At 46.4% G+C, this 21347-nt stretch overlaps 3 protein-coding genes across 6 annotated transcripts; all 3 read right to left on the minus strand.

The window, feature by feature from the left end:
* Positions 1–675: 675 nt before the first annotated feature.
* LOC105570028 (mucin-12-like) lies at positions 676–4195 on the minus strand. Of its 2 annotated transcripts, none has more exons than XM_012026940.1 (7): positions 3980–4195; positions 3098–3471; positions 2584–2810; positions 2103–2439; positions 1614–1826; positions 1145–1544; positions 676–1033 (listed from the first exon to the last, which is right to left on the minus strand). In XM_012026940.1, the coding sequence occupies exons 1-7, from the start codon at positions 4089–4091 to the stop codon at positions 780–782; spliced, it is 1917 nt and encodes a 638-aa protein (XP_011882330.1). In that variant the 5' UTR covers positions 4092–4195; the 3' UTR covers positions 676–779. The 2 variants fall into 2 exon arrangements, with proteins under 2 accessions (XP_011882330.1, XP_011882331.1); XM_012026941.1 differs by having other exon boundaries at positions 3098–3476.
* A 1704-nt stretch (positions 4196–5899) lies between these two features.
* LOC105570125 lies at positions 5900–15977 on the minus strand. Its single transcript, XM_012027089.1, has 14 exons — positions 15136–15977; positions 14766–15025; positions 14531–14693; positions 14184–14451; positions 13791–14095; positions 13596–13715; positions 13327–13517; positions 11276–11483; positions 8696–8955; positions 8449–8611; positions 8114–8378; positions 7727–8031; positions 7531–7650; positions 5900–7446 (listed from the first exon to the last, which is right to left on the minus strand). The coding sequence occupies exons 1-14, from the start codon at positions 15190–15192 to the stop codon at positions 7276–7278; spliced, it is 2856 nt and encodes a 951-aa protein (XP_011882479.1). The 5' UTR covers positions 15193–15977; the 3' UTR covers positions 5900–7275.
* A 234-nt stretch (positions 15978–16211) lies between these two features.
* LOC105570030 lies at positions 16212–21054 on the minus strand. Of its 3 annotated transcripts, none has more exons than XM_012026948.1 (5): positions 19893–21054; positions 18168–18757; positions 17910–18079; positions 17144–17333; positions 16212–17024 (listed from the first exon to the last, which is right to left on the minus strand). In XM_012026948.1, the coding sequence occupies exons 2-5, from the start codon at positions 18741–18743 to the stop codon at positions 16833–16835; spliced, it is 1128 nt and encodes a 375-aa protein (XP_011882338.1). In that variant the 5' UTR covers positions 18744–18757; positions 19893–21054; the 3' UTR covers positions 16212–16832. The 3 variants fall into 3 exon arrangements, with proteins under 3 accessions (XP_011882338.1, XP_011882337.1, XP_011882336.1); XM_012026947.1 differs by having other exon boundaries at positions 19860–21054; XM_012026946.1 differs by having other exon boundaries at positions 18168–21054.
* Positions 21055–21347: the final 293 nt, after the last annotated feature.

Below are 21347 nucleotides of genomic sequence, written 5' to 3' on the forward strand. Positions count from 1 at the left end.
CATATAGAAGGGGACCGGAGAAACAAATACACTGAAAATCTGAACACGATATATGATAAAATCGTTCGACTCACCTAGTTAGTTATAACTTCATATTTATTTTTATTTATTTGTTTCTCCGGCCCCCTTCTATATGTCATGACGGGAGGATCTTAGCAATGTCCCTTTGTTCTGTTCCAACTATTTAGTCTCTAGGTGACACGTGCGAAGGCGTATATTTCTATGTGCGATGACGATTAGCCTAATTTTATATTTTCCTGTAAGTTCTTCCTTTATAATTTATTATTTTATATTATGACTGAGAAATTTATTCGTAGTTCTTTTTATAATTTATTACCGCTTTATATTTTATAATTTATAGTTTTACAAGTTATTACCGTTTTATATTTTGACTAAGTAATTAATTTGTAGATGCTTCGTTGTCACAAGCAATAGGATCCACTTGAAAAGGACCAGTATTACTGGCCGAAACGTCGTGGTAAAATTTAAAATAAAACTGCCAGCCTTGGTCGATCTAACCCTTTAGTATTTTATACTACAGAAAATTCATCTTTAATATATCTTAATATAAAATGAACATCTTAGTGTTCTGTTCGTTTCAAAACTGTCCCGGCATATCAAAGAGAATTTTTTCATATGTAAATAATCACAGCTGTCATGTAAATATTCTGCTGCTTGTATATAAGGTCAACATTTCCACAAGAATGTTTCGACGCGCTGCAAAATTGAGTTTTCTAAATTTTGTACCCTTGCAAATTAACAAGAGATATTTGAAACAATTATAGCTTTAAATTTAACCCATTCCTTATTTTACGTATTATCTGCGAGATTATCTTTATACGTGTTGTTGCTTCAACTGCACTCACTAATTTTAACATAATTATACCTTTAACTGGTGAATTGTCATGATCTCTCTTTCTCAAGATGCTTGGTCTGGGAGACGCGTTCGGTTTACTGTGGGGTTCTTCATATCCTGGCTCAACAACTAATCTTACTGGCTGCACCGAAGCCTGTCGAAATGGTGAATATGTTCCTGAAAAGCAACATACAGTTCTTTTCTTATCACAGGAGACAAACAATCATTTTATCGCAAGGGACAAAAATGTACAAGACGACAACTTATCTTTACTTTCTTAAAATTTACCTGTAGTCTCGAAAGAAAGATACGTAGTAGTAGTATGTGGTGTATGTATGTACTGTCCTTGAACCGGCTGAGCAGAGCTCGTGGCTGTACTGCTGTTGTTGGACGACATACGTAAGTTAGCTTGCGGCGCCGGTTTGACCTGAACGGTTTGCCCAATATTTTGGGGCTGCGCAGGAGCGGCCTTGATCGGCGCCGATGCAGCCCTGACCGGTAGAGCGATCGGCAAAGAGTGCAAGGACATTCCTGTGAGTTTCGCAACCGTGGTTGGAACCGTTTGCAGTATCCGCATTGCATTCGACTGCGTATTCGTGGTTGTTGTGATCACTTGCGACACGGTACTGAGGCTCGACAGAGAGGTGACGGTTTGAACGACACGCGGCGCACCTTGCTGCGGTTGAACCTGTTGACAAATGATTTCATTCGTCATCTTGAAAGAACTTTTAGCGCGTTGCGAAGTAAAGATGTCTACCTGTTGCGAGGGAATAACGATGTGGCTAACGGTCGATGGTCCGGCCACCGTATTACCACTAATTGACAATTGCCGTGCTACAGTTGGTTCCACCGAACCGATAGTAACCGAGGCTGTACTGCTTATTCTGTTGGCCGTCTCCACGATGGGCGTCGACACGGCGATACGTTTCGTCGTACCCGCCGTCGTCAGAGGTCTGCTAGACTGGGCGGGCTGAACATTCGAATAAAGTTTGTAAATTAACAAAACTGCACACTTCCCCTCTTTACATTTATGTGCAATCCAGAAAAGTTAGTACACTCAACCGTCACGTATGCCTTCACCTCCGGGTCGAACGCATTGTGTCGATATTCGTGTACCATGACTCAAAACTGTGTTTGACAACTGTAAGTTTTCGAAAGTGCATAAAAGAGTAAACAAAAAGTTTGTACAATACATTACACATATATGTATCGCATATAAATATATATAAAGACATATGGGATTTACTTGAATGGTTTGTGCCGACGATCTGGTTGGTTGCGAGGTCTGTGACACAACTGTGACTTGCGGCGTCGGCGGTCTGTTTTGTGCGACTGGATGTCTGGTAAGATTAGTTTGTAACACGGGCGTTATTAACCTGGACGGACTACCAGTGACCATGGTAGCTTGAACAGATCTTCCTTGACTCGTCGGCGTAATTAGTCGCGGCTGTTGCCCCGTCGTGTACACGGTGGACGACGGCCTCGAGACTCTGCTGACGGGAGGCGTGGGGTGTCTCTGCGGTTGCGCGTATAACGCGACGGACGTTTTAGGTTGCCACTGGGGATTGGAGATTGGCGTATTGCTACAACAGAACGAGACTGTTCCATCAAAACAATCCTGCGCGCGTATTTCCAATTAACTATTTCAATTTCTCTCGATTTTATCTTTTCGACCGTTGCTTCAAGCATGTCGTCATACATTTATATATATATATATATATATGTACCCTGGTCTGGTAGTAGGCACAATCTGTCCTGTATTCGTCCTGACGATAGGAGTGGCGACTGTCGACCTGGGCGCGGAGATATTGGCAACCGCGGCGGGTCCTCGCGGTACGTGGTACGTAGCTGGCATACTGACTGGATGCGGCGACGTTTGCGGCGGGTTTTGCCTTTCCACGGTACTTAACATTCCTGGTGATATTATTTTTACTGTAGATCCTAAAGAACATAACTAGAAGCGGTGGATTTGGCATTAATAAATCTATCAGAGAACGTATGTGCGATCATTAAAGCGTTTGACAAGTAACTTCCCCACATTTATTACATATTAAAGACACCCCCATGTCGCGCAAGATACTTTCACCCGGCACATTTAGTGCCGAATGTCGAGAGTTTGAATTTTACTGATACAAGGTGCGCAAAAGTAAACTAACGGTAGCGTAGCGCTAGTTAGCACTCCTGTAAGCAATGACACGTTAATACTGTAAGGTCATGATTTCAGCGCGATGCTGGAATTACCGTTGTTGTTATTTTACTGGTTTCCGCGGACGATGCGGTGCCGGAGGGTATCACCGGCTTCATCAAGGATAGCTTGGGATTCATGTCCAGCGACACCGACTTGCCCACCAGGCAGCTGGGCGCCCCTATGGGCGCTCCGACAATAGTCTGGGTCGGCTGAATGCTCTGTATACTACTCTGAACCACGCTCTGCACGCTCTGCACACTCGGCACACTCTGCACACTCTGTACACTCTGTTGCATCGTAGTCAAGTTCTGCGCCACGGTCTGCACGGTCGTCTCCGGTAGACGCTTGTCGCCGCCGCCGCTGCCGCCGCCGCTGCCGCCGCCGCCGCCACCGCTGCCGCTCACGGTGCTCATCGTAGTGTTCATAGCTGCGCTGTCGAGGAAACAAAGCAGGCGGGCGAATTAATTACGCACGTTGGCCGCACACGCGGGGGGGGGGGGCCGGGGGGTCCGGGTCGAGGGAGCGATCCGCAGGCCCCGGGCAATTCACAGTCCGCGGGTCCGCCCGTGGCGGACGGGCGAGGCGCGTACACGCGGTAGTTGACCAGCGGGCGGCTCGAGACACGTCGCGCGCGAGGTAGAGCGAGCCATCTGCGTGACGTCGGTCCAGCACGTTGTTTTATGTCAGAAGGGAGCATCGGTCCCCGGGCAACAAACAACCTTTGGAGGTTACGCCGCCGCGTCGATCGCGCGCACGGTACAAGCTCCTGGGTGGGAACGCGCGGCCGCCGCGACGTCGATCCCGCGCACTCCCGGGCGAGGGGACGGAGCGGAACGCCCGCGGGCCCGCGGCGTTTTCCGCCCGTCGTTGCGTCCCGAGCGGCCCCGCGGCGGTCAACTGCCCGCGTAGCGTCGCCGCGAGGGGTGGCCGCGTACCTGCGTGGAGGCCCCGGCACCGGGGAAGCGACGCCGAATCACTCGCAGATCCGCGCACAGCACTCGTCGTACATTCGGGCTTCGCGGTCGCTCGCGTCGGGAGGCAACACATACCAGTGGCCGTGCAACGCTCCTCGCATCGCTACCGACGTTTACGGCGCGCAGCGCACCAATGTAGCCGCGCGGATGCAGTGCGGGCAGCGGGAAGGCGGGCTCCCTCGCCGCGAACAAATGTTCCTTCCGCTTATTGCGCGGCGTCCGTATAGTGACTTTCTCCTGGGCCCCCGCCGGCCAATCGGCTGTCGGCTCTGCAAAGTTAAATTCAACTTGGCGGTGTCGTTACGTTCGGCGACGTGATTTGTCAAGAAGGGACAGAAAAGAAAGGAAGTACCTCGCACGGTGGCCAACTGTCTCCAACGCGCTGCGGTTAATTCGCCGACGCACCCGTCTCGCGTTTGTTTGCCGCAATCTCGCCCAGGGGGTCAATATTCTAGCTGTATCCTACGGTATAGTATAAATGTTAAAAGTGAGCGGTTTTTTAACCAGAAAGGGACAAAGCTACTCGCTTTCAGCACAGATTAATAGACAGATCGCCGAAGGCCCGGATGAGATCGAGACCACCGCATACTTTGCCCCTTACCGACGGCTTTGCCCAGAGGTGTGAGTCTGGACTAAATATATCCCATTTTATCGACAAAATTTACCTTTTGGTGCGAGTCCGGACTAATCTGTGGTGACGGCGAACGCGCGCGTTCCCAAAGCTACTACGGGAGAGCCTGTCGCGAACGTGCGCGCGCGCAAATTTAAATTGTCATGATAGAATAATGCCGGCACTCGCCCCTACTTATAACGCGACTTGTCGACGAAGTTTTACATCGAATCCATTGCAATATTATATAAATCATTAATGTCCAGTGCCAGATAGTACCAGATAGCATCATAGTTCTATGAATATTCTTCTGGAGTGCAAATATTCTTAATTTCAGAATATTCCAGTCGAATATTCTATAAATATATGTAGATTATTACAATTAGAAATCGTATATTCATAACGAAGAAGAACGTTTTTAGAATAATCGTCGAGAATGTCTTTGGAACATTCGTTCAAAATAATTTTTGAATATTCATCGAGTTTATGTATTGCACACTGTTCATTGTGTGATACACTTATCTTGTGCAAAAGGCAGTGAAACCAGTGATACCATATATAACCGACACGCTATATTCGATAGATTATTCCATTCATTCGAAAAAGATTGATAGTAGTGCCAGTCGAATGTTCGACGAACATGAGATAAATGTACTATATAAGAATGACCTGTGGAATATTCCAAATATCCTTGAAGAATATTCTTAAAATGTTCATAGGAGTGTCTTGTGCTATCTGGATTTCCATCAATGCAAATTAATTTTAATCTCAACTCAACTTACTTTTTACTCTTTTCCATTCCTTAGAACTAGAAAAAGATAAAAAGTAAATTAAACCGAGATTGAAATTAATATATTTATATTGGTAGAAATGGACATTAAAATCTATGAATATTTTTTAATTCACGTGTACGTACAAGTATTTTTCAATTGTCATTCCAACTTGAATCTAATTCAGATCACTCGACACAAATCGAAGTTGATAAATTCCATTTATATTCAGTGATTAATGTACCGAGTATAACACCTGTGTTATTTTGCTAACAGGATAGACTCAATTATTTTCATCTACATACAAGAAAAAGACTAGAAACAATCCAGTGAGAAATGATTCGTCGAAACGACGTCGACGTCGACGAGTCATTTCTTGCTGGGAACGAATCAAATTTTGCGTCGAACGATCCTGAATTCAATCGCCGAACAAGAATATGAGATATTAAACTGCGTTTAGTCCATGTTAATTCTATTCTACGATCTCATTGCTCACAGGGATTACATGCGAGATTTCCAATTCATTTAATTTGTCTATTTGGCGAATACAGAATTTTGAGAATCTCACAAGTCTCATTCTTCCCTCTCGCGCAATCGGAAACCAGGGGGGCGCTTTATATTTACAGAAATTCCCAAAGTGACTAAAACTTTTACATCCTTACACGGCAGTATTAACGATATCGTCACGGCGCAGTTACAACTTGACGAGTAACAGACAGAACGAATATGCGGACGTACAATATATATTTGTTCGACGATCATTCGCATAGTCGATATAAAACTTCGTCGATATTAGCACCAAGTTCGGGAACAACCGACGTACGGACGATTTAATCGAATGAACGAAGACAAAACTAAATTATGCAAAATAATTTATGTATACATATATTACGCATTTGTTACATGGAACAGGCCGTTCACTTACGACGCTCCGTGGCTTTCCGCGTCGATGGCTGTTGCGAAAAGTTCCGTCTTTAAAAACGGACGTGCACTTCGTTACCACTGACACCGACAAGATGCTATTAAAGGCCCAGAAATCTAAACAGCTGAGCAGCTACGTTTTCGTAGATGTATACATGGTGACGCTTTATCTTTATTTAAAGCTGTAAAATTATATCCTTGCATGTCGTGTTGTGGAAACAAAATTATAGTTTTGTAGAAACATAACTATTATTCTATGTGATACCGCATCACAAAGTTGCACGCTTACTTACGAAGCATCGGTACAATAATAAATCATCAAGTTAATACCGCGTTACAAATTGCTATTTATAACGATGTCTGAAATGACTGATAATGTCTACATTTCAATGTCTTTAATAGCATCCGGTCGCTGGCTTTGGACATTCTCTAGAGCACATGTCCGTGCGCAGCACTCGCTTGGAGATAGATATTATATAACTTAATCTCTCTCTCTTTCTTTTTCTCTTTCTGTTAATACTGGATCTCTGTCACAAAGTCCTGCGTTAGAGCAAGCGATAAAGTATGTGAATAATCTTACACAGTTCTGTGCATTACAAATGTTCGCGACTGTATTAAGAAGAAAAATATTACGATAAATATATAACAATATATTAATAGCTCGTCCGATATTTAATCCACTTCACCCAGTCGTATTACTTTTGCAAAACAGACTTGTCCAAAGCTTTATTCTACTTTTTACTCGCTGCCTCTTTCTCCGTCCGTGAGGTTACAGAAAGAGTCAAACAACCAGCGTGAAATGTTACTCCTTCACGAGAATACGTTACACATGCGAAGTTATTACTGTAATTATTACTTTCAGACGTTCTTGAAATCCTTTAACGATTGAGTACACATTCTTCGGCAGAAATATTCTTAATAATATATTACCGATTATAGTTTTCCTTTTTCGCTATCTATGATATTGCAGGTATCTCGAAGTTCACGCTGAGATTTTCGGATTGAGCTAATTTAACGATGGTCGACAATTTTACCGCGACCCGGGCGGCCTCGTCGAGATCATCGATTGGTACAATTTTCAAACCTGCATTCGCGATCAGAGCCTTGGCTTCGTCCACATTAGTACCCTGGAAAGCAAAAACAAAATACATATCCGCGCGCAATTCCACAACCGTAATTATTTGCGAAACAAGGCGCCTCGGCCACTGTACCTGCAATCTGACGACGACGGGAATTTTTAAACTTAACTCCTTAGTCGCGGCGATAATACCCTCCGCTATAACGTCGCATCTCATGATGCCGCCAAAGATATTAACTAAAAGAGCGTGGACCTGATAGGAAAAAAGAAATACGTGTGTAAAATCCAGTTACATCGCACAGGGACCAATCGTGACTTGGCGCACTCACTCGTGGATCAGAAGTGATAATCTTAAATGCCTCTTTCACCGCCGCGGCCGAAGCACCGCCGCCAACGTCGAGGAAATTAGCCGGTTCACCGCCGTGCAACTTTATGATGTCCATCGTAGCCATGGCTAAACCAGCTCCGTTTACCATGCAGCCTATGTTGCCGTCGAGCGCGATGTAATTCAAGTCGAATTTCGCCGCTTCGACTTCCTTCGAATCCTCCTGAGACCAATCTCTCAGACCAAACAGCTCCTTTTGCCGGAACTCGGCGTTGTCGTCAAACCGGCATTTGCAATCGAGAGCGAAATCTAAAAGAAAAAAATCATGTGAATAGTTTGCACAAGTGGAGCGTTTACAAAATATCACGAAGAGAGTAGAAGGCAAACTTACAATTTCCATTGATGTCCTCGGCGAGAGGATTCACTTCCAGGAGAAGAGCGTCCTTCTTAAGAAACATTTGGTAAAGATTTATAATTATATTGCAAATGTAGTCCTTTACGTTGTCCAGGCCGAGCTTCGTCACTATGCGCTCCGCCTGCTCCTTCGTAATTCCCTTATTGATGTCGATAGGTTCGTACATGATGGCGCTGGGATTTGTGGCAGCGACTTCCTCGATGTTCACCCCACCTTGGCTGGAGGCTATTATGACGGGACCCTGCAAGGAGAAGCGTCCGTTAGAAATCTCTCTTTCGAATCGTCCGAAACGCCGGCCGCCGTCAACTTACACCAAAGGCTCTTTCCATCATGACGGCAAGGTAGTACTCTTTACGGGGGAACATGCGCTGCGTGACCATCACGGCGTTGCATATCCTGCCGCCCTCGCCGGTCTGTTTCGTGATGAGCAGCTTGCCGAGCATCTGACCAGCCAACGACTTGGCCTCCTGCGGGCTGCAAGCAACGGCGATGAGCGATAATCTCACTCGACCCGGTCCCGACTTGGTATGCAATCTTATCGAAAGGGCCGATAATTACGTTTCGCACATCTTCACCCCGCTGACGCTCGTCCCCTTGAAGTGGCCCTTCCCCCTGCCGCCGGCGAGGACCTGGGCCTTCAGGACGATGTCCTTCGTCTTCAGGTCGGTGGCGAGCTTGGCCGCCTCGTCGGGGGTCTTGGCGACGCCGAATTTAGGTGTCGGCACGCCGGCCTCATTCAGCAAGCTGTAGCTGATGTGCTCGTGTACGTTCAGGTTCCTGGCCGGCTGCTTCACCAGGCTGGTCTTGCACGCGAATATCTGAAAGGAAAAGGGACGGCGGCGTGACGCGACTGGTCTGACGGGCGATAACTTTCGCGCTCGCGCTTGGATCACAATCGGGCACCAGCGTCATTACATTGATAAAAGTGTATGCCAAAGTTTACACTGTGCACATTGATCCGGAGTAAGGAAAGATAAAAGTTATTAACGCGGCGTACTGATGTCAAGAAGTGCGCGATAACGCGAGTAGGTTAAAACATATGCAAATTAGCCTGTCACAATAAATCATGTAACGGTTAAATATAAGTCTAAGCTCGAAGGCCGAGTGGCAATGAGCTGTGCGTGCGTTATGCCGCGCTTGTCCCGCGCGCGGCTCTTACGCACGTTTTGGAGCTGTACAACAGTTACACAATTCGCACTCCGTTACCAATTCAGTGCCGATTCCTCAAATAATTTTCACCGTAAGCTTTAAACAGACAAATTAACGCCTGGGTTCACCAACGTCGCTTCACTTTCAGCTTAGCTCAATTCGTTCTCTTTCCGACTGTTGTTCTAGAAAGAGATAAACATGAATTAAACTAAGTGTAAGATTAAACGACGTTCCGGGCCTCCGAATTAATGCCGTTCGCGTTCATCGCGTTTAAAATTTCAAAGCTGCCGGCTACACCGTTTCCACGCGAAATGACATTTTTCCGAGACTCGGAAAAGCGATACTCTTGTTTTCGCGCATTTCCCTCTTGTCGAACATTCCCCGTAAGCAAAATGATAACGGATTGTGGGTAGACTGGCAACAGATTTCAGCAGATCGACATCATCTGCGTCCGCACTCAGCCTGTGTCCTGCCATTTAATTTATATTTTTTACCGCGTTTGTTTCTGCCGCCAAACATGTTATCAAGCTTTGTTATATTTCTGTTGATGCTTCGCCGACATCGTGTGATATATTGGAGCCTGTATCGAACCTGTAGTCTTTCTGTCGACAAAATTTGGAAACCGAGTTTCTTAAAATCCGTTCTCTACAGGCTTGGCTGTCTGGGCTATTGGAGGCCAGTGCATTTCTAATATAACAGACGTTGGGCCAATGTTTAGCCAATGCACTGCGCCACTAGGGTGTGGTTAATAATAATTTCTGCGAGATTAAAAAATTGTGCTTTCGAAGCGCGTGGCGATCAATACTCGGTCTTAAAACGGTCTTGATGCCAAGGCTGAAGACGTCCGGGTCATCCTATAAATAATGCGGTATGAAAGGGAACTTGAATGTTCAGTCCTCAGCTCAAAACCGGGGTGCCTTTCATCGTCGGGAAATGTAAAATTTTTAATCGAGACGGGAAGAAATCGTACACAACAACGACGTGGGAAATACATCCTGGATTAAAATTAGAACGTGAAACTTCTTTCGTTTCGTTACAAAAATATCTCGGAACAAGCGCAATGCTGGGATGACCCAATAATTAATTGACACCCCGCCAATCTTAGCAACTCGTTCGACCGAGTGTGTCGAGCGACACAGGTGGCCAAGCGGAAATAGAAGCTTATTGTACGCTTCGCGCGGGATTTTAATTCATGATTCGCGGTGGAATATGCTCCGACTCCAAGCGGAGAGTCTACGACGCGACGTACGAGAGAGAGAGAGAGAGAGACGCGCGATCGGTACATTTTTAAATCGAAGGCTCTTTATCGGCGACTTTGACAAGCGCGGAGCACGTGCGTCGCCGCGGCAGGGTGCCACGCTCTTCGACCGCTTCAAGGTTGCGCTTCGTCGCTGAAAATAAACTCTCGCGTTTCGCAGCGAGGAAACGGAGAGGAAGCGCGCGGCTCGATCGATCGCGCCGATCCTCTCCTCGTTCGGCGCGTTCTCCAAGTCGAAATTCAATCAGCCGTTCCGCGCGTTCGACTCGTTCGACGGGCCCGGGGCGGCCGAGGGAGGGAAACCGATCGTCATCGCGCCGGTGTGACGGCCGTTTGACAAGTGTCCCCCCGCGACGCGCGATTCGATTGAGCCGCGGGGGCGGACGCCGCGCCCGCCGGCGGCAACGTCGAGGGGGCGACGCGGCGGGCGGTGTCCCGGTCGGTTACGCAACTGTCACGCCGGTCTTCCGGGGGAAAATCCCCGAGGCCGGGATCCTCCGCTTCGAACCGCTCGCGACCCTGGCGCTCGATTTAGCAGACTACAGCTGTCCAACATGGCGATCGGCGACCTTCGCTCCGTCTCGCTCGCACTACGCCCGTCCTCTCGCCCTCTCTCTCTCCTACTCTCGGCCGATTCGTATCAATCGCGGGGGACCCGGCTCACCCGGGCCAAACGCGCCGGAGCCGCGCCGATTAACGTGCACGCGGAAAATTCCGGCAGCTTGACGTACCTTGGGGCCGCTCAGTCGGCCGAGATTCTCCGCGAGTGAGACCGCCCGCGACAACATGGTAGCCATCTTTGCCTGAGCGACGGCCGTGGACTGGCAGGCGCGAGCTTCGCCCCTCGTGGCCCCCACCAGGCCAGCGCTTGACGTTTCCCACGCGCAACACATGACGCAGGAGAGCCCGCACGCGGGGCCGAGCCATCGGCGAGAGGTCCTCGCGCGACCAACTTAATCTAGGGGGATTTAATCCGCCGGAAGTAGTGCTCCTCGCAGCTCGACTTCTCGCCTCGGCTCGTCCCATAACTAATATGCACTTTAAGATACTTTAGAGATGACACTGAAAAAATTCAACAATGTTCTTGCTCGCTAAATGACTGATGGAAATAGGAATTTTTCTTCTCGAATTCTCTTTAACCCGTTCTATGACGGCTTCACATCTTATCTCTCGACACGCGTTCATCTGAACCGATTGACGTTCGGACACGTGTCACAGTCGTCGATTAATTTGGGAGTTGGGGTTTAGAAAAATTCCCGTTTCGAAAAACGGTTGACACTTCAATGCAAAATGTAGTTTTCATTGCTATTCGCCACCTTTTCCCATTTTGATTTGCAATTCCAGTATCCGGAGTTTCCAGTTCCTAGGCGACCAGTCGGGGTTTAAGCTAAAGAATAAATCAACTCTAGTTTATATCGTGTTTATTTACGGGATGACCCGGTTGTCTCCGTTTTCTCTCTTCTTCTGGCCAACGTCTAATAATGTGCCTACTTGGCAAAATGTAACAGCGCAGCTACAAAGGGCAAATAGCATTGTATTATTTTGTTGACGCCGACAGAACTCTTGGGCCCGGTTTCACCAACGTTGTTTAACTTTAAGCTTGGCTTAATTCGTTCTTTGTCTCTTTCCGAACTGTTACTTTAGAAAGCTTAAAGTTAAACAACTTACAGTCTCGTGAAATGCGGCCACATCTTACGTGATACATCATGTTCCCGCTACTAAGTAATAAGAATCTATCTAAAGCCTATCACACAATGCCTGGCAACAGGCAATAGGAATAGAGAATAGAATTTTTGACGCGTTGGATTCGTCGAAAATTTTCTTCCAACCAATCCAACGCGTCAGAAATTCTATTCCCTGTTCCTGTTGCTTGGCATTGTGTGATAGGCTTAAGGCATTCCCCCTTATATTGTCTTCGGTGTGCTGGTTTCTCTTTAATTTATTATTTTATATTATTATATGTTTATACTATAGGGTTTCAGTTTACTTGAAAAGGGCTCGAAACGGAGCCGAAACGTTGTAGATCAATATATTGCCAGTTTGGTCAACGTACAACATAGCATTTTTATCTCTTTTATTTAAATATTGCTGGTGACAAGGACTTTTATTGTTAAACAACGTTGGTGAAACCGGGCCTTAATCTCCCGCTGACATACAGGAAGATTATAGTGAATTCGGCTGCTGGCACTAGTGTGCACTGACTGCACACTAAAGTCTACAGTGAATTCTTATATTTAAAGATAGTTTTAAATATCTCTCGAAATATATCGTAGCTAGTAAAGTGATCTGTACAGCATCCAAATACTCTTTGAACATGTACTTAAGACATTAATGAAATATAAAAATTGACTGTAAACAGGCCTCAGTGTGCACTCAGTGCACACTAGTACAAGCAATCGAATTCGCTATTAGATTAGAAGCAACAAATCGTACATTGAGAATTGCTTCAAGCGCCGATTTAACTAATCGCCAATTAACTCATCAAGTGATATAAAAGTTAAGCTTAAGAATGAGGAACGTCGAAAAGCAAAGAAGCCCGTACATCTCGCGAGAGAGGAAGCCAGAGGGATTCGCCTCTTGTATCCCTAATTAAATTATCGCTCTGTAATATTCTTAAAAATTACGAGTCGCCAACGATCTCTCCCTCGTTCGCGCGTAATAGAAAAATCAATAAGGAACCCACCTTTTGCCTGTATGCACATATGTATATAAAAAGGATGTATTTTGTAGACGCGTACAAATACAAAATATTTTATAAACTCTCACGGAGAGACGTCAATTTTTTACTTTCTCAGAATCCTTCCTCTTCGACGATCTGACACTAAAAGTGATATCTAAATCCGAAGACTTGGCGATATTCATCATCGATGCTAACTTGACAGACGTCTCGGCCGCCCGAGCGAAATCGTCCACGGAAATCACCTTCAGCTTGGCGTCTGATATCAGTTGCTTAGCTTTACCCACATTGGTGCCCTGCGAGGAAACAGGTGGATTAGTAAAGAGAAGAGAAAATTAAGTCATACGAGGCTGACGTGATTTAAAAGTAGTCACCTGTAATCGCGCGATTATGGGCACCTTCAGATCTAGCTGTTTCGTGGCGTCTATGATCCCTTGGGCGATTATATCGCACCTCATTATGCCACCGAAAATGTTCACCAAAATAGCCTCCACCTGGAAATATACCAATTGACGTGTCAAGCCTCCGCGTCACTTTAATTCAGGCCAGATTTTTATGCCGACAATTACTTTCGGGTCCGAGGATAGTATTCTGAAGCCTTCCGTCACAGTCTCGATCGTGGCGGTGCCGCCGACGTCCAGGAAGTTCGCCGGCGCCCCACCGTATAGCTTTATGATGTCCATGGTGGCCATCGCCAGGCCGGCGCCGTTCACCATGCAGCCGATGTTCCCGTCGAGAGCTATGTAATTCAAGTTGTACTTCTCCGCCTCGACCTCCTTCGGGTCCACCTGGGTCGTGTCCTTCAGCGCGAACAGCTCCTTCTGCCGGAACTCGGCGCTATCGTCGAATTTACACTTGCAATCCAGAGCGTAATCTGCGGCAACGCAAGGCGCAGCTTTATGATTGAAATATTACCACGCGCTTTTGTCTTCCGTATCTTATCTCATTCGTTGCCAGCGTACATTCGCCACAGACGTCTTCCGCGAACGGATTGATCTCGAGCAGTAGCGCGTCCTTCTCGACGAACAGCTCGTAGAGACTGGAGGCAACGAGCGACGCGATCTCCTTGCTGTGCCCGGTGAGTCCCAGTTTATCGGCGACGCTGCTCGCCTGCGCGGGCGTTAAACCCTTGCTCGCGTCGATCGGCACGTACGCCACGGCCTCGGGATTCGCCGCGGCGACGTCCTCGATGTTCACCCCGCCTTGCTTGGAAACGATCATCACGGGCCCCTTGCAAAACGGAAACGACAGGGATGTTAGACCGCGCTGCCGCACAAGAGGCGTAGAGGTAGCTTGTAGACGTACTTACGTCGAAGGTGCGTTCCAACATCACCGCCATGTAATACTCTCTACGCGGAAACATACGGGTCGTTACCATCACCGAATTGCATATCTTCCCGGCCGCGCCTGTCTGTTTAGTCACGAGCACCTTGCCGATCATGCTATCCGCCAGTTCCTTCACCTGCTCGGCGCTGCAACGGAAGGTGATCTCGTTATCTCTCGCTTCTTTTCACTGCAAATCATGACTCCCGTCGTATACTCACGTGTCGCACATGACGACACCGCTGACATTGCTACCCTTGAACTGCCCCTTCGCTCTGCCCCCGGCTAGAACTTGCGCTTTCAGCACGAGGTCCTTTGTCTGCAGACCCTTAGCCAGACTGGCGGCTTCGTCGGACGTCCTCGCCACCCAGAAAGGTGGGGTGGGAATGCCAGCTTCTTTCAACAAGCCGTACGCGATGTGCTCGTGCACCTCCAGATTTCGCACTAGTTGTTTAGCAACCGGAGCTTTGTGCGCCAACAGCTGCGGGAAACAAAGTGCAACATGTGAAGAACATCCGTGTGCAGATTTCACGTACAAATAATCTAATTCTACATTCAATTTGTCTTCTCAAAATACAATGGTATCATTACCTGTCTGTTTACTCCTCGCGCGCATATCCCCGCGACAGATGATATCATGAACGACATGATGACAATAGCTGAATGTGAATACACTGCAAATAATAATGTACGCCGCTATACATGCACGCGCATTGTCGCCGGCGATGTTCACGCTTCCTATGAAATGATTGAAGTGAATTAATTGGACATTTAATTTACAATTCCAACAGTTTCCCTGAATGATCCATGAATCTCTGTTCACTTACGTGACACTCACGAGGACGCTCCAATGCTCCATGCGCATCCGTCATCGCGACTGACACTGAGTCGAGTAGGCGACGAGCGCATATTATACTCGCTTCTTTTTTATTTGTAAACGGCGATAAGTGCCACCGCGATTCATTCTCGGACGATACTTCATTCGATACTACGATATTCCGTGCTCGCGTTAAAAATATCTTGCACTTTTTTCCGAATAGATTTCTATAACTGCGTCATACTCAGCACTTGTTATCGCTTCTTGAGGAAGCGGCTTTTACAGCTTACGATTATAAACCTACGATATGATTAAAAATATGCGCACTTTCGTCGGGATGAATAACACAATGAACAAGTCAACAATGTAAAACTAACGCATCAGTCAGAAATACGTAGAATACAAGCTTGATATAAAATTCATTTCAAAAGTTGGATGAAACATTCATTTTAAAAAAGTCACGATTTTTGTTCATTGAAATAAATTTCAATTATATGAAATATGTACGTTCAAGTGTTACACTACAATTGAAACTCGCATTTTAATGGCAATTCAATAATAAAATCTACCTCAATGCAAATTTACAAATATACATCTATTTGTCAAACAGACAATTTTATATAATTAAAAGACAGATAAAAAATTAATCGGACTTTCCATCCGTATGTGTATTTTTAACATATTTTTCTACAATTTTGCAAAGTAAAGCCTAGACTTTTGGACTAAATACGAGAAAAATACACTCCATGTACACATATGTATAAATTACAGGTTCCATGTATACGTAAATGTCTCGCGCTCATATTTTAAAGAACATCTAAAGTGCAACATCAATGCAAGAAGAGATAACTAATTGTTAGTTTGTATATTTTTCAAAGCAAGAAAAGTACATTTGGAAAGTACGCGCTCAATCTTATACATAAATGTATATGCCTATTCTTTCACACTAAATGTCAAAATTTATCATCAAATTGCCCTTAGAATTGCTACCACGTATTTAAATAATTTTCTTCGCCTACATTTCATATAATGAAAAAATACTCAAGATTTTATACAAAGTTATTGCACGTAGATGAGAAAATGTGATTTCTGCCTTCAATCATGCGACAGATAAGAATCACTCCCTTTGTTCTATTCATACGTACTACCATATATTCCGAATGAAAGTGTATGATCTTGCTATCTATTCTCTAAAAATAGTTTGTACATATATTAACGATGCAAATGTGAAGCAATATCTCAGTGCAATTCGGGCAAACGAGAGAAACAAAGTATTTGGACAATGTGTTAATAAACTCAATTGTAATAAGTTGGCACTAATAAACGCTCGCGTACTTAATCAAAGAGAAAACAACTGGACTTGTCTACATTGTTAAAATAAACTTATTATTTCTGGGATTTTACGGGTAAATTATTAACAGATCGTCAGTAGAGTGTGTTCGATATTACGTCGAATTTGCGACGCTGCTACTTAAATGCTAAATCGATCGTTAAGAGTTCGCCCCGTAACGCCGAGGTTCCCCGACAGGCTGTACATGACTTCGCTGAAAGTACGATCGTCGACGTCTCCGCTGGAATCGGACGCGGTCGTGTTGTGCGTACGCGAACGCGATCGTGATCTTGATCTCGAGCGCTGTCGTCCGAATAATGGTGGTCGGCCAATCTGTAATTTCAATAAAGACGTCAGTCGTCATCCGAGGGAAAGATCGGTTTCAAAATAAAAGCCAGAAGGGGGAGACAAATGTACTTTCGAGAAAAGTTTTAGGCAAAGAATGTATCTACCATATTTAAACTCTGCGCGCTCTGCCTGTACGGCGATCGTCCTCTGGGCAATTGTCGTAGGGTGCCGATGGTCGCGGGTTGTCGGCTTTGCGCGAGGGTGAGTGGTCGCTGGCGCGTAGCGGTGGGTATGTACTCGCTTCCCAGCGTGCACATGAAATTGACGTTCGGAGTAGGAGTCAGTCGGGCGGAGCTGCAACACGTTACATTCTAAACGTTCCGTTCCTCACGTGGGGAAAAATCAGTTTCAGTTTTTAGCTACTTCACAAAAGTACTAAATTTGAGATACTAAAGAAGCTAAACTTGTACGTGGGGATTAGGAAAGATTTCTTAAAAAATCTAAAGAGTAGCCAGTCTAGCTTTAATCAAACATGATAATCTCTTTAGGTTGCCAGTAATAAATAACAATGGATAAGTTTAGTAGACCTTAACTGGCACGTGTTTAATAAATTAAACATTTTAAATATACAGTACGACGTTTCGACCAAGGGTTTCGGTCCTTATCAAGCAAAAATTCTAAAGAAATTCTAAATCAATTTAGTTTGAATTTTTATTTTTAATTTTATCTGTATCTATGATAAGCTTGTAACTCCGATTATTGGTTTGTTCTCGTTAGAATTTGTGCTTGATAAGGACCTAAACCCTTGGTCGAAACGTCGCACTGTATATTTTTTATTTGATTAAACACGTGCCAGTTAAGGTCGACCAAACTTATTCATTGTTAGCTTCAATTAATTTGACGCGGCAAATATAACAAAGTATCATCTACTTCATTCGTATCAATTTCTGTTCGTATTGCGCCCGCCTCTGTGCACGAGCGATCTGATCGGATCGCAGTCCGCCGGTGGTGAAGCGCCGTTGCGACGTCAGTATCTGCTGCCTTCCCAAGGTTCTCGGCTGCATCGAGAGTAGGCCGCTCTTCTGGCCGGCCTGTGCCATCTGCAACAAAATTGACGTCGTCAGCGCTCGTTGCGTTACTCTTACACGGAGGAACACACGTGCGTACACGTCAGCACATTTGACTCACTCTGAATTGATTCTGCAAGGTCAGCCTCTGATTCTGCCTCTGCAGCAGCAGCTGCTTCGCTCGCTTCACGCGATTTCGATAGGCGATCTGAGCGGGGCTCTGGTAGCCCAGGCGATTGTGGACAGAATTCGGGTCTCGCAGGTTGGGCAAGCTGCTCGTGCGCTTCAGCGGGCTCTTGTTGCTCGTGAAGAAGCCGCCCTGATTGTACGTCAGGTTCGTGCGGCTACGGCTACGAGTCAGGCCGAATCTGCCGCTTCTGCCGCCTCTGCCGCGGCGCACGTTGAATGTGCCTCCCCTTGCGCCGCTCGCCTTCTGATTCAGGCTGAGATTGCTGCGCGACCTTACGAGATTGCCGGGCTTCTTGAAGCGATTCCGGGCAAAACCGCCGCGCGCGTTACCCGCGGTGTTCCCGCCGCGCTGCCAGGTCTGCTGCTGCTGCTGCTGATGTTTCTTCAGGATGGCATTGTGCTTGATTCTCGCACCTCTTCCTCTAAAGCCACCCCGGCCGCGTAGAGCACCGCGACTGCGCTTGGCGCCGCCGGCCTTTCCGTTGATGGCCTTTTTCTTTTTTTCCATCTTTATGATCTCATCTTAAAAGGAAGAAAACGCGCATCATTTAATGAGTGTACGGGCACGGCGAAACGTGTCGTGGGGCTTAATCTGCGCGAAACTTTTTTTTCTTAGGTCGAGACACTCGAGGCTAGATCTTGGCACAGACGCGACTCCAGCGTGGAGTGCGAGTTCTCAAGTAAATATTTATCGTTTGGAATATGGACTCGTCTCGGCATGTATCCGGCCGAGGAGATTGCTGAGAAGAATTATATCATCGGAATCGCAGTACCGAAGACCTTTGCCTGCAAAGATATTCTTGTAAACACTACGTAGAATGCAGTCCTTGCGTATATCCTTACGGCATGGCATCTCTTTTGCCAATCGTTATAACAACCGAATTAAACGTCGAAAAGTTCGGACCGTTGAATCAATCAGATAATCCATTTCTGAAATTATTAATTTTTTAACTTTGTATAAAAACATAAACGCCAGTTAACAAGAATGCCATATTCATAGACACCGTGAGAAAAGAATTCAAGATGTGCCGATGTTTCCAATTATATTAAAATGCCCAGTAATTTAGGAACAGTTCAGGAAACAATTTAAACAATAATTATAGCTACACAAAATTAAAACCAGACAAACCAAATTTCTTTGTAATTTGCTTTCGGAACGTATTAAAAAAAAAAGTTTAATATACGCAATGCAATTTCTCGCATTGCATTTTTGACTCTCAATGGCCGTTAATTTCTATTCTCGTTTGTTACTCGCTGCTCTATGGACCACTTCGAAATGGTGTGCAATGAAAGAAAGGACGCCGGCTGGGTTTCTCCACTAATGCGACGCCGTGCTTCTCAGGAATTTTTACGTTACACTCGTCGTGCGAACTGTCCCTCTACTCCGTCCTCTTCCTTTCGTTACATCTACGAGACTTTCTTACGAGCTGATTTCTTATGAGCGAGTCAACGATTCTTCTCGTGGCGAGGCCTTCCATTCGATCTCGCTGCCCCACAACGTTACATTTCAGACAACTTTCGAGGCGCCCGTACAGCAATCGCCACGTTGATGGATACAAATAAGCAACACATAATTATCGTACGTCCCGGCCCCGGGATTGCTCACAAAACGATGAAATCTCACCGTAACATTATTAAAGCTCGCCCACTAGAGTACCTGCATTTTCGGATTGCCAGTAAATATTATACTAATGCATCGTCAATGGACTGTGAATCGATTTGGAGCGGCGTCCCACGTATCGAGGGGACGCGACTCGATTCGCGCGTCCGTACTAGCGGCGTCCCTCTCGTGCTCGCCGTAATTTCATCCTCGCCGAGTGCTGATCGCACGAGTTTCTCGAGATGGAGAGATAACGCTGCGCCGGCGAGAGTCCCGGTTTCCCATGCTTGGCATCCGCTCGGCGAGTACAAGTCGCTCGCGGCGCGACGGATAAAAATACAAGGATTGCGCAAGCCCCGCGCCCGCCCGCGCGGGTCCCACGCGTCAAGAGAGAGCGTGATTTTTCGTGTGCGATGAGTCATGGTCACGACGTTTGGCAGGAGCCGCCCGAAACGTTCCTCGCTATCCGGAGCCGTTCGCCCATTTCTCCTAACGCTCCAATGATCTCCGATGGGGATCTCGAGAAAATTAGCGTATCACGATGGACCTGTATCGGCAGCGCGTGACGCTCCCGCCGCTGCAGATCTCGCTCCGATTTCTCCTCCGTAAACTGGATCGCCGTGGGGCGTTTCGTCATCGCGAAGATCCATCGTCGCGGTTCTTTCAATGTGTGACGATGCGAGTAATCGAAGGGAATCAATCGTACACGCGTGGCGCGCGTTGAACAATTACGACGAGCAACTTCGTGCTTTTATGCGACTAGGAAATATTGTTAGACGAATGCAGGTGCGGTGTAACGTCTCATCGCGGGTTGATCCGTATCCGCAGAGTGATCCCAGTCGGGAGCTTCTGATCCTGATTCACCTCCTCGCAACTCGACGTTCCCCTCTTCTTGCGACATGGGTCAAAAGTAAACTACTGGGGCCGCAAGATTCAATTATTTAAGACGGACATGGCAAGGCTTTTGCGATAAGATTCTGGAGCAGCTTCCTGTCATTGCAATCGCGTTGCCTGTACGTACTCGTGTTTCGACTATAGTTCGAAGCGAGCGATCACGTGGAATACGATTATTCGAACATCGAGTACAACAGCGCTTTGCGCGTCCTGGCTTCAACTCTAGAATCGTTTCCGTATCCTAGATGCCGATGCACTTGCGCCGCTTGGACCGGCTTCTTCTCGAGGCAGGCAGTGGTCCCTGAGAAATATGTTTATTCGAGGCAAATGTGAAGCAATGTCCTGGCACGGATTCTCAGATCGTTTTCTGGAACATACTTATGTTTCTTCTCCCGAGGCAAGCGTGAAACTACGTCCTGGCATGAATGATCAGGTCGTCCCGACGTTCCTCCCCCGAGGCAAGCAACTGCGGTCTCAGGATTATTATTCGAACCAATTACAAGACGACGTTCCGTGCAACGTCCTGGCACGAGTTCTCGGATTGCACTCCGACGTTCCTACAGCGTTCCTCGAACGGCGAGACGTACTACCGTTGCAATCGCCGGATAATACGATTGT

The sequence above is a fragment of the Vollenhovia emeryi genome, unplaced genomic scaffold, assembly GCF_000949405.1.
Source record: "Vollenhovia emeryi isolate VEMERY1.0 unplaced genomic scaffold, V.emery_V1.0 DF939122.1, whole genome shotgun sequence".
NCBI lineage: Eukaryota > Metazoa > Arthropoda > Insecta > Hymenoptera > Formicidae > Vollenhovia > Vollenhovia emeryi.

Bases quoted from the DNA above. Each gene is read 5' to 3' on its own strand.
- LOC105570028 (XM_012026940.1), bottom strand. From the start codon at position 4,091: ATGTGTTGCCTCCCGACGCGAGCGACCGCGAAGCCCGAATGTACGACG. The intron at 2,811-3,097 runs GTAATTCCAGCA...CACCGCTTCTAG, and splicing joins CCAGTAAAATAACAACAACG to TTATGTTCTTTAGGATCTAC. The intron at 1,827-2,102 runs GTAAATCCCATA...TCGAATGTTCAG, and splicing joins CGTCGGCACAAACCATTCAA to CCCGCCCAGTCTAGCAGACC.
- LOC105570125 (XM_012027089.1), bottom strand. From the start codon at position 15,192: ATGTCGTTCATGATATCATCTGTCGCGGGGATATGCGCGCGAGGAGTA. The intron at 14,096-14,183 runs GTACGCTGGCAA...GCGTTGCCGCAG, and splicing joins GGAAGACGTCTGTGGCGAAT to ATTACGCTCTGGATTGCAAG. The intron at 7,651-7,726 runs GTGAGTGCGCCA...TTTTCCTATCAG, and splicing joins TTATCACTTCTGATCCACGA to GTCCACGCTCTTTTAGTTAA.
- LOC105570030 (XM_012026948.1), bottom strand. From the start codon at position 18,743: ATGGAAAAAAAGAAAAAGGCCATCAACGGAAAGGCCGGCGGCGCCAAG. The intron at 18,080-18,167 runs GTGAGTCAAATG...ATTTTGTTGCAG, and splicing joins CCTTGCAGAATCAATTCAGA to ATGGCACAGGCCGGCCAGAA. The intron at 17,025-17,143 runs GTAGATACATTC...TTGAAATTACAG, and splicing joins GCGCGCAGAGTTTAAATATG to ATTGGCCGACCACCATTATT.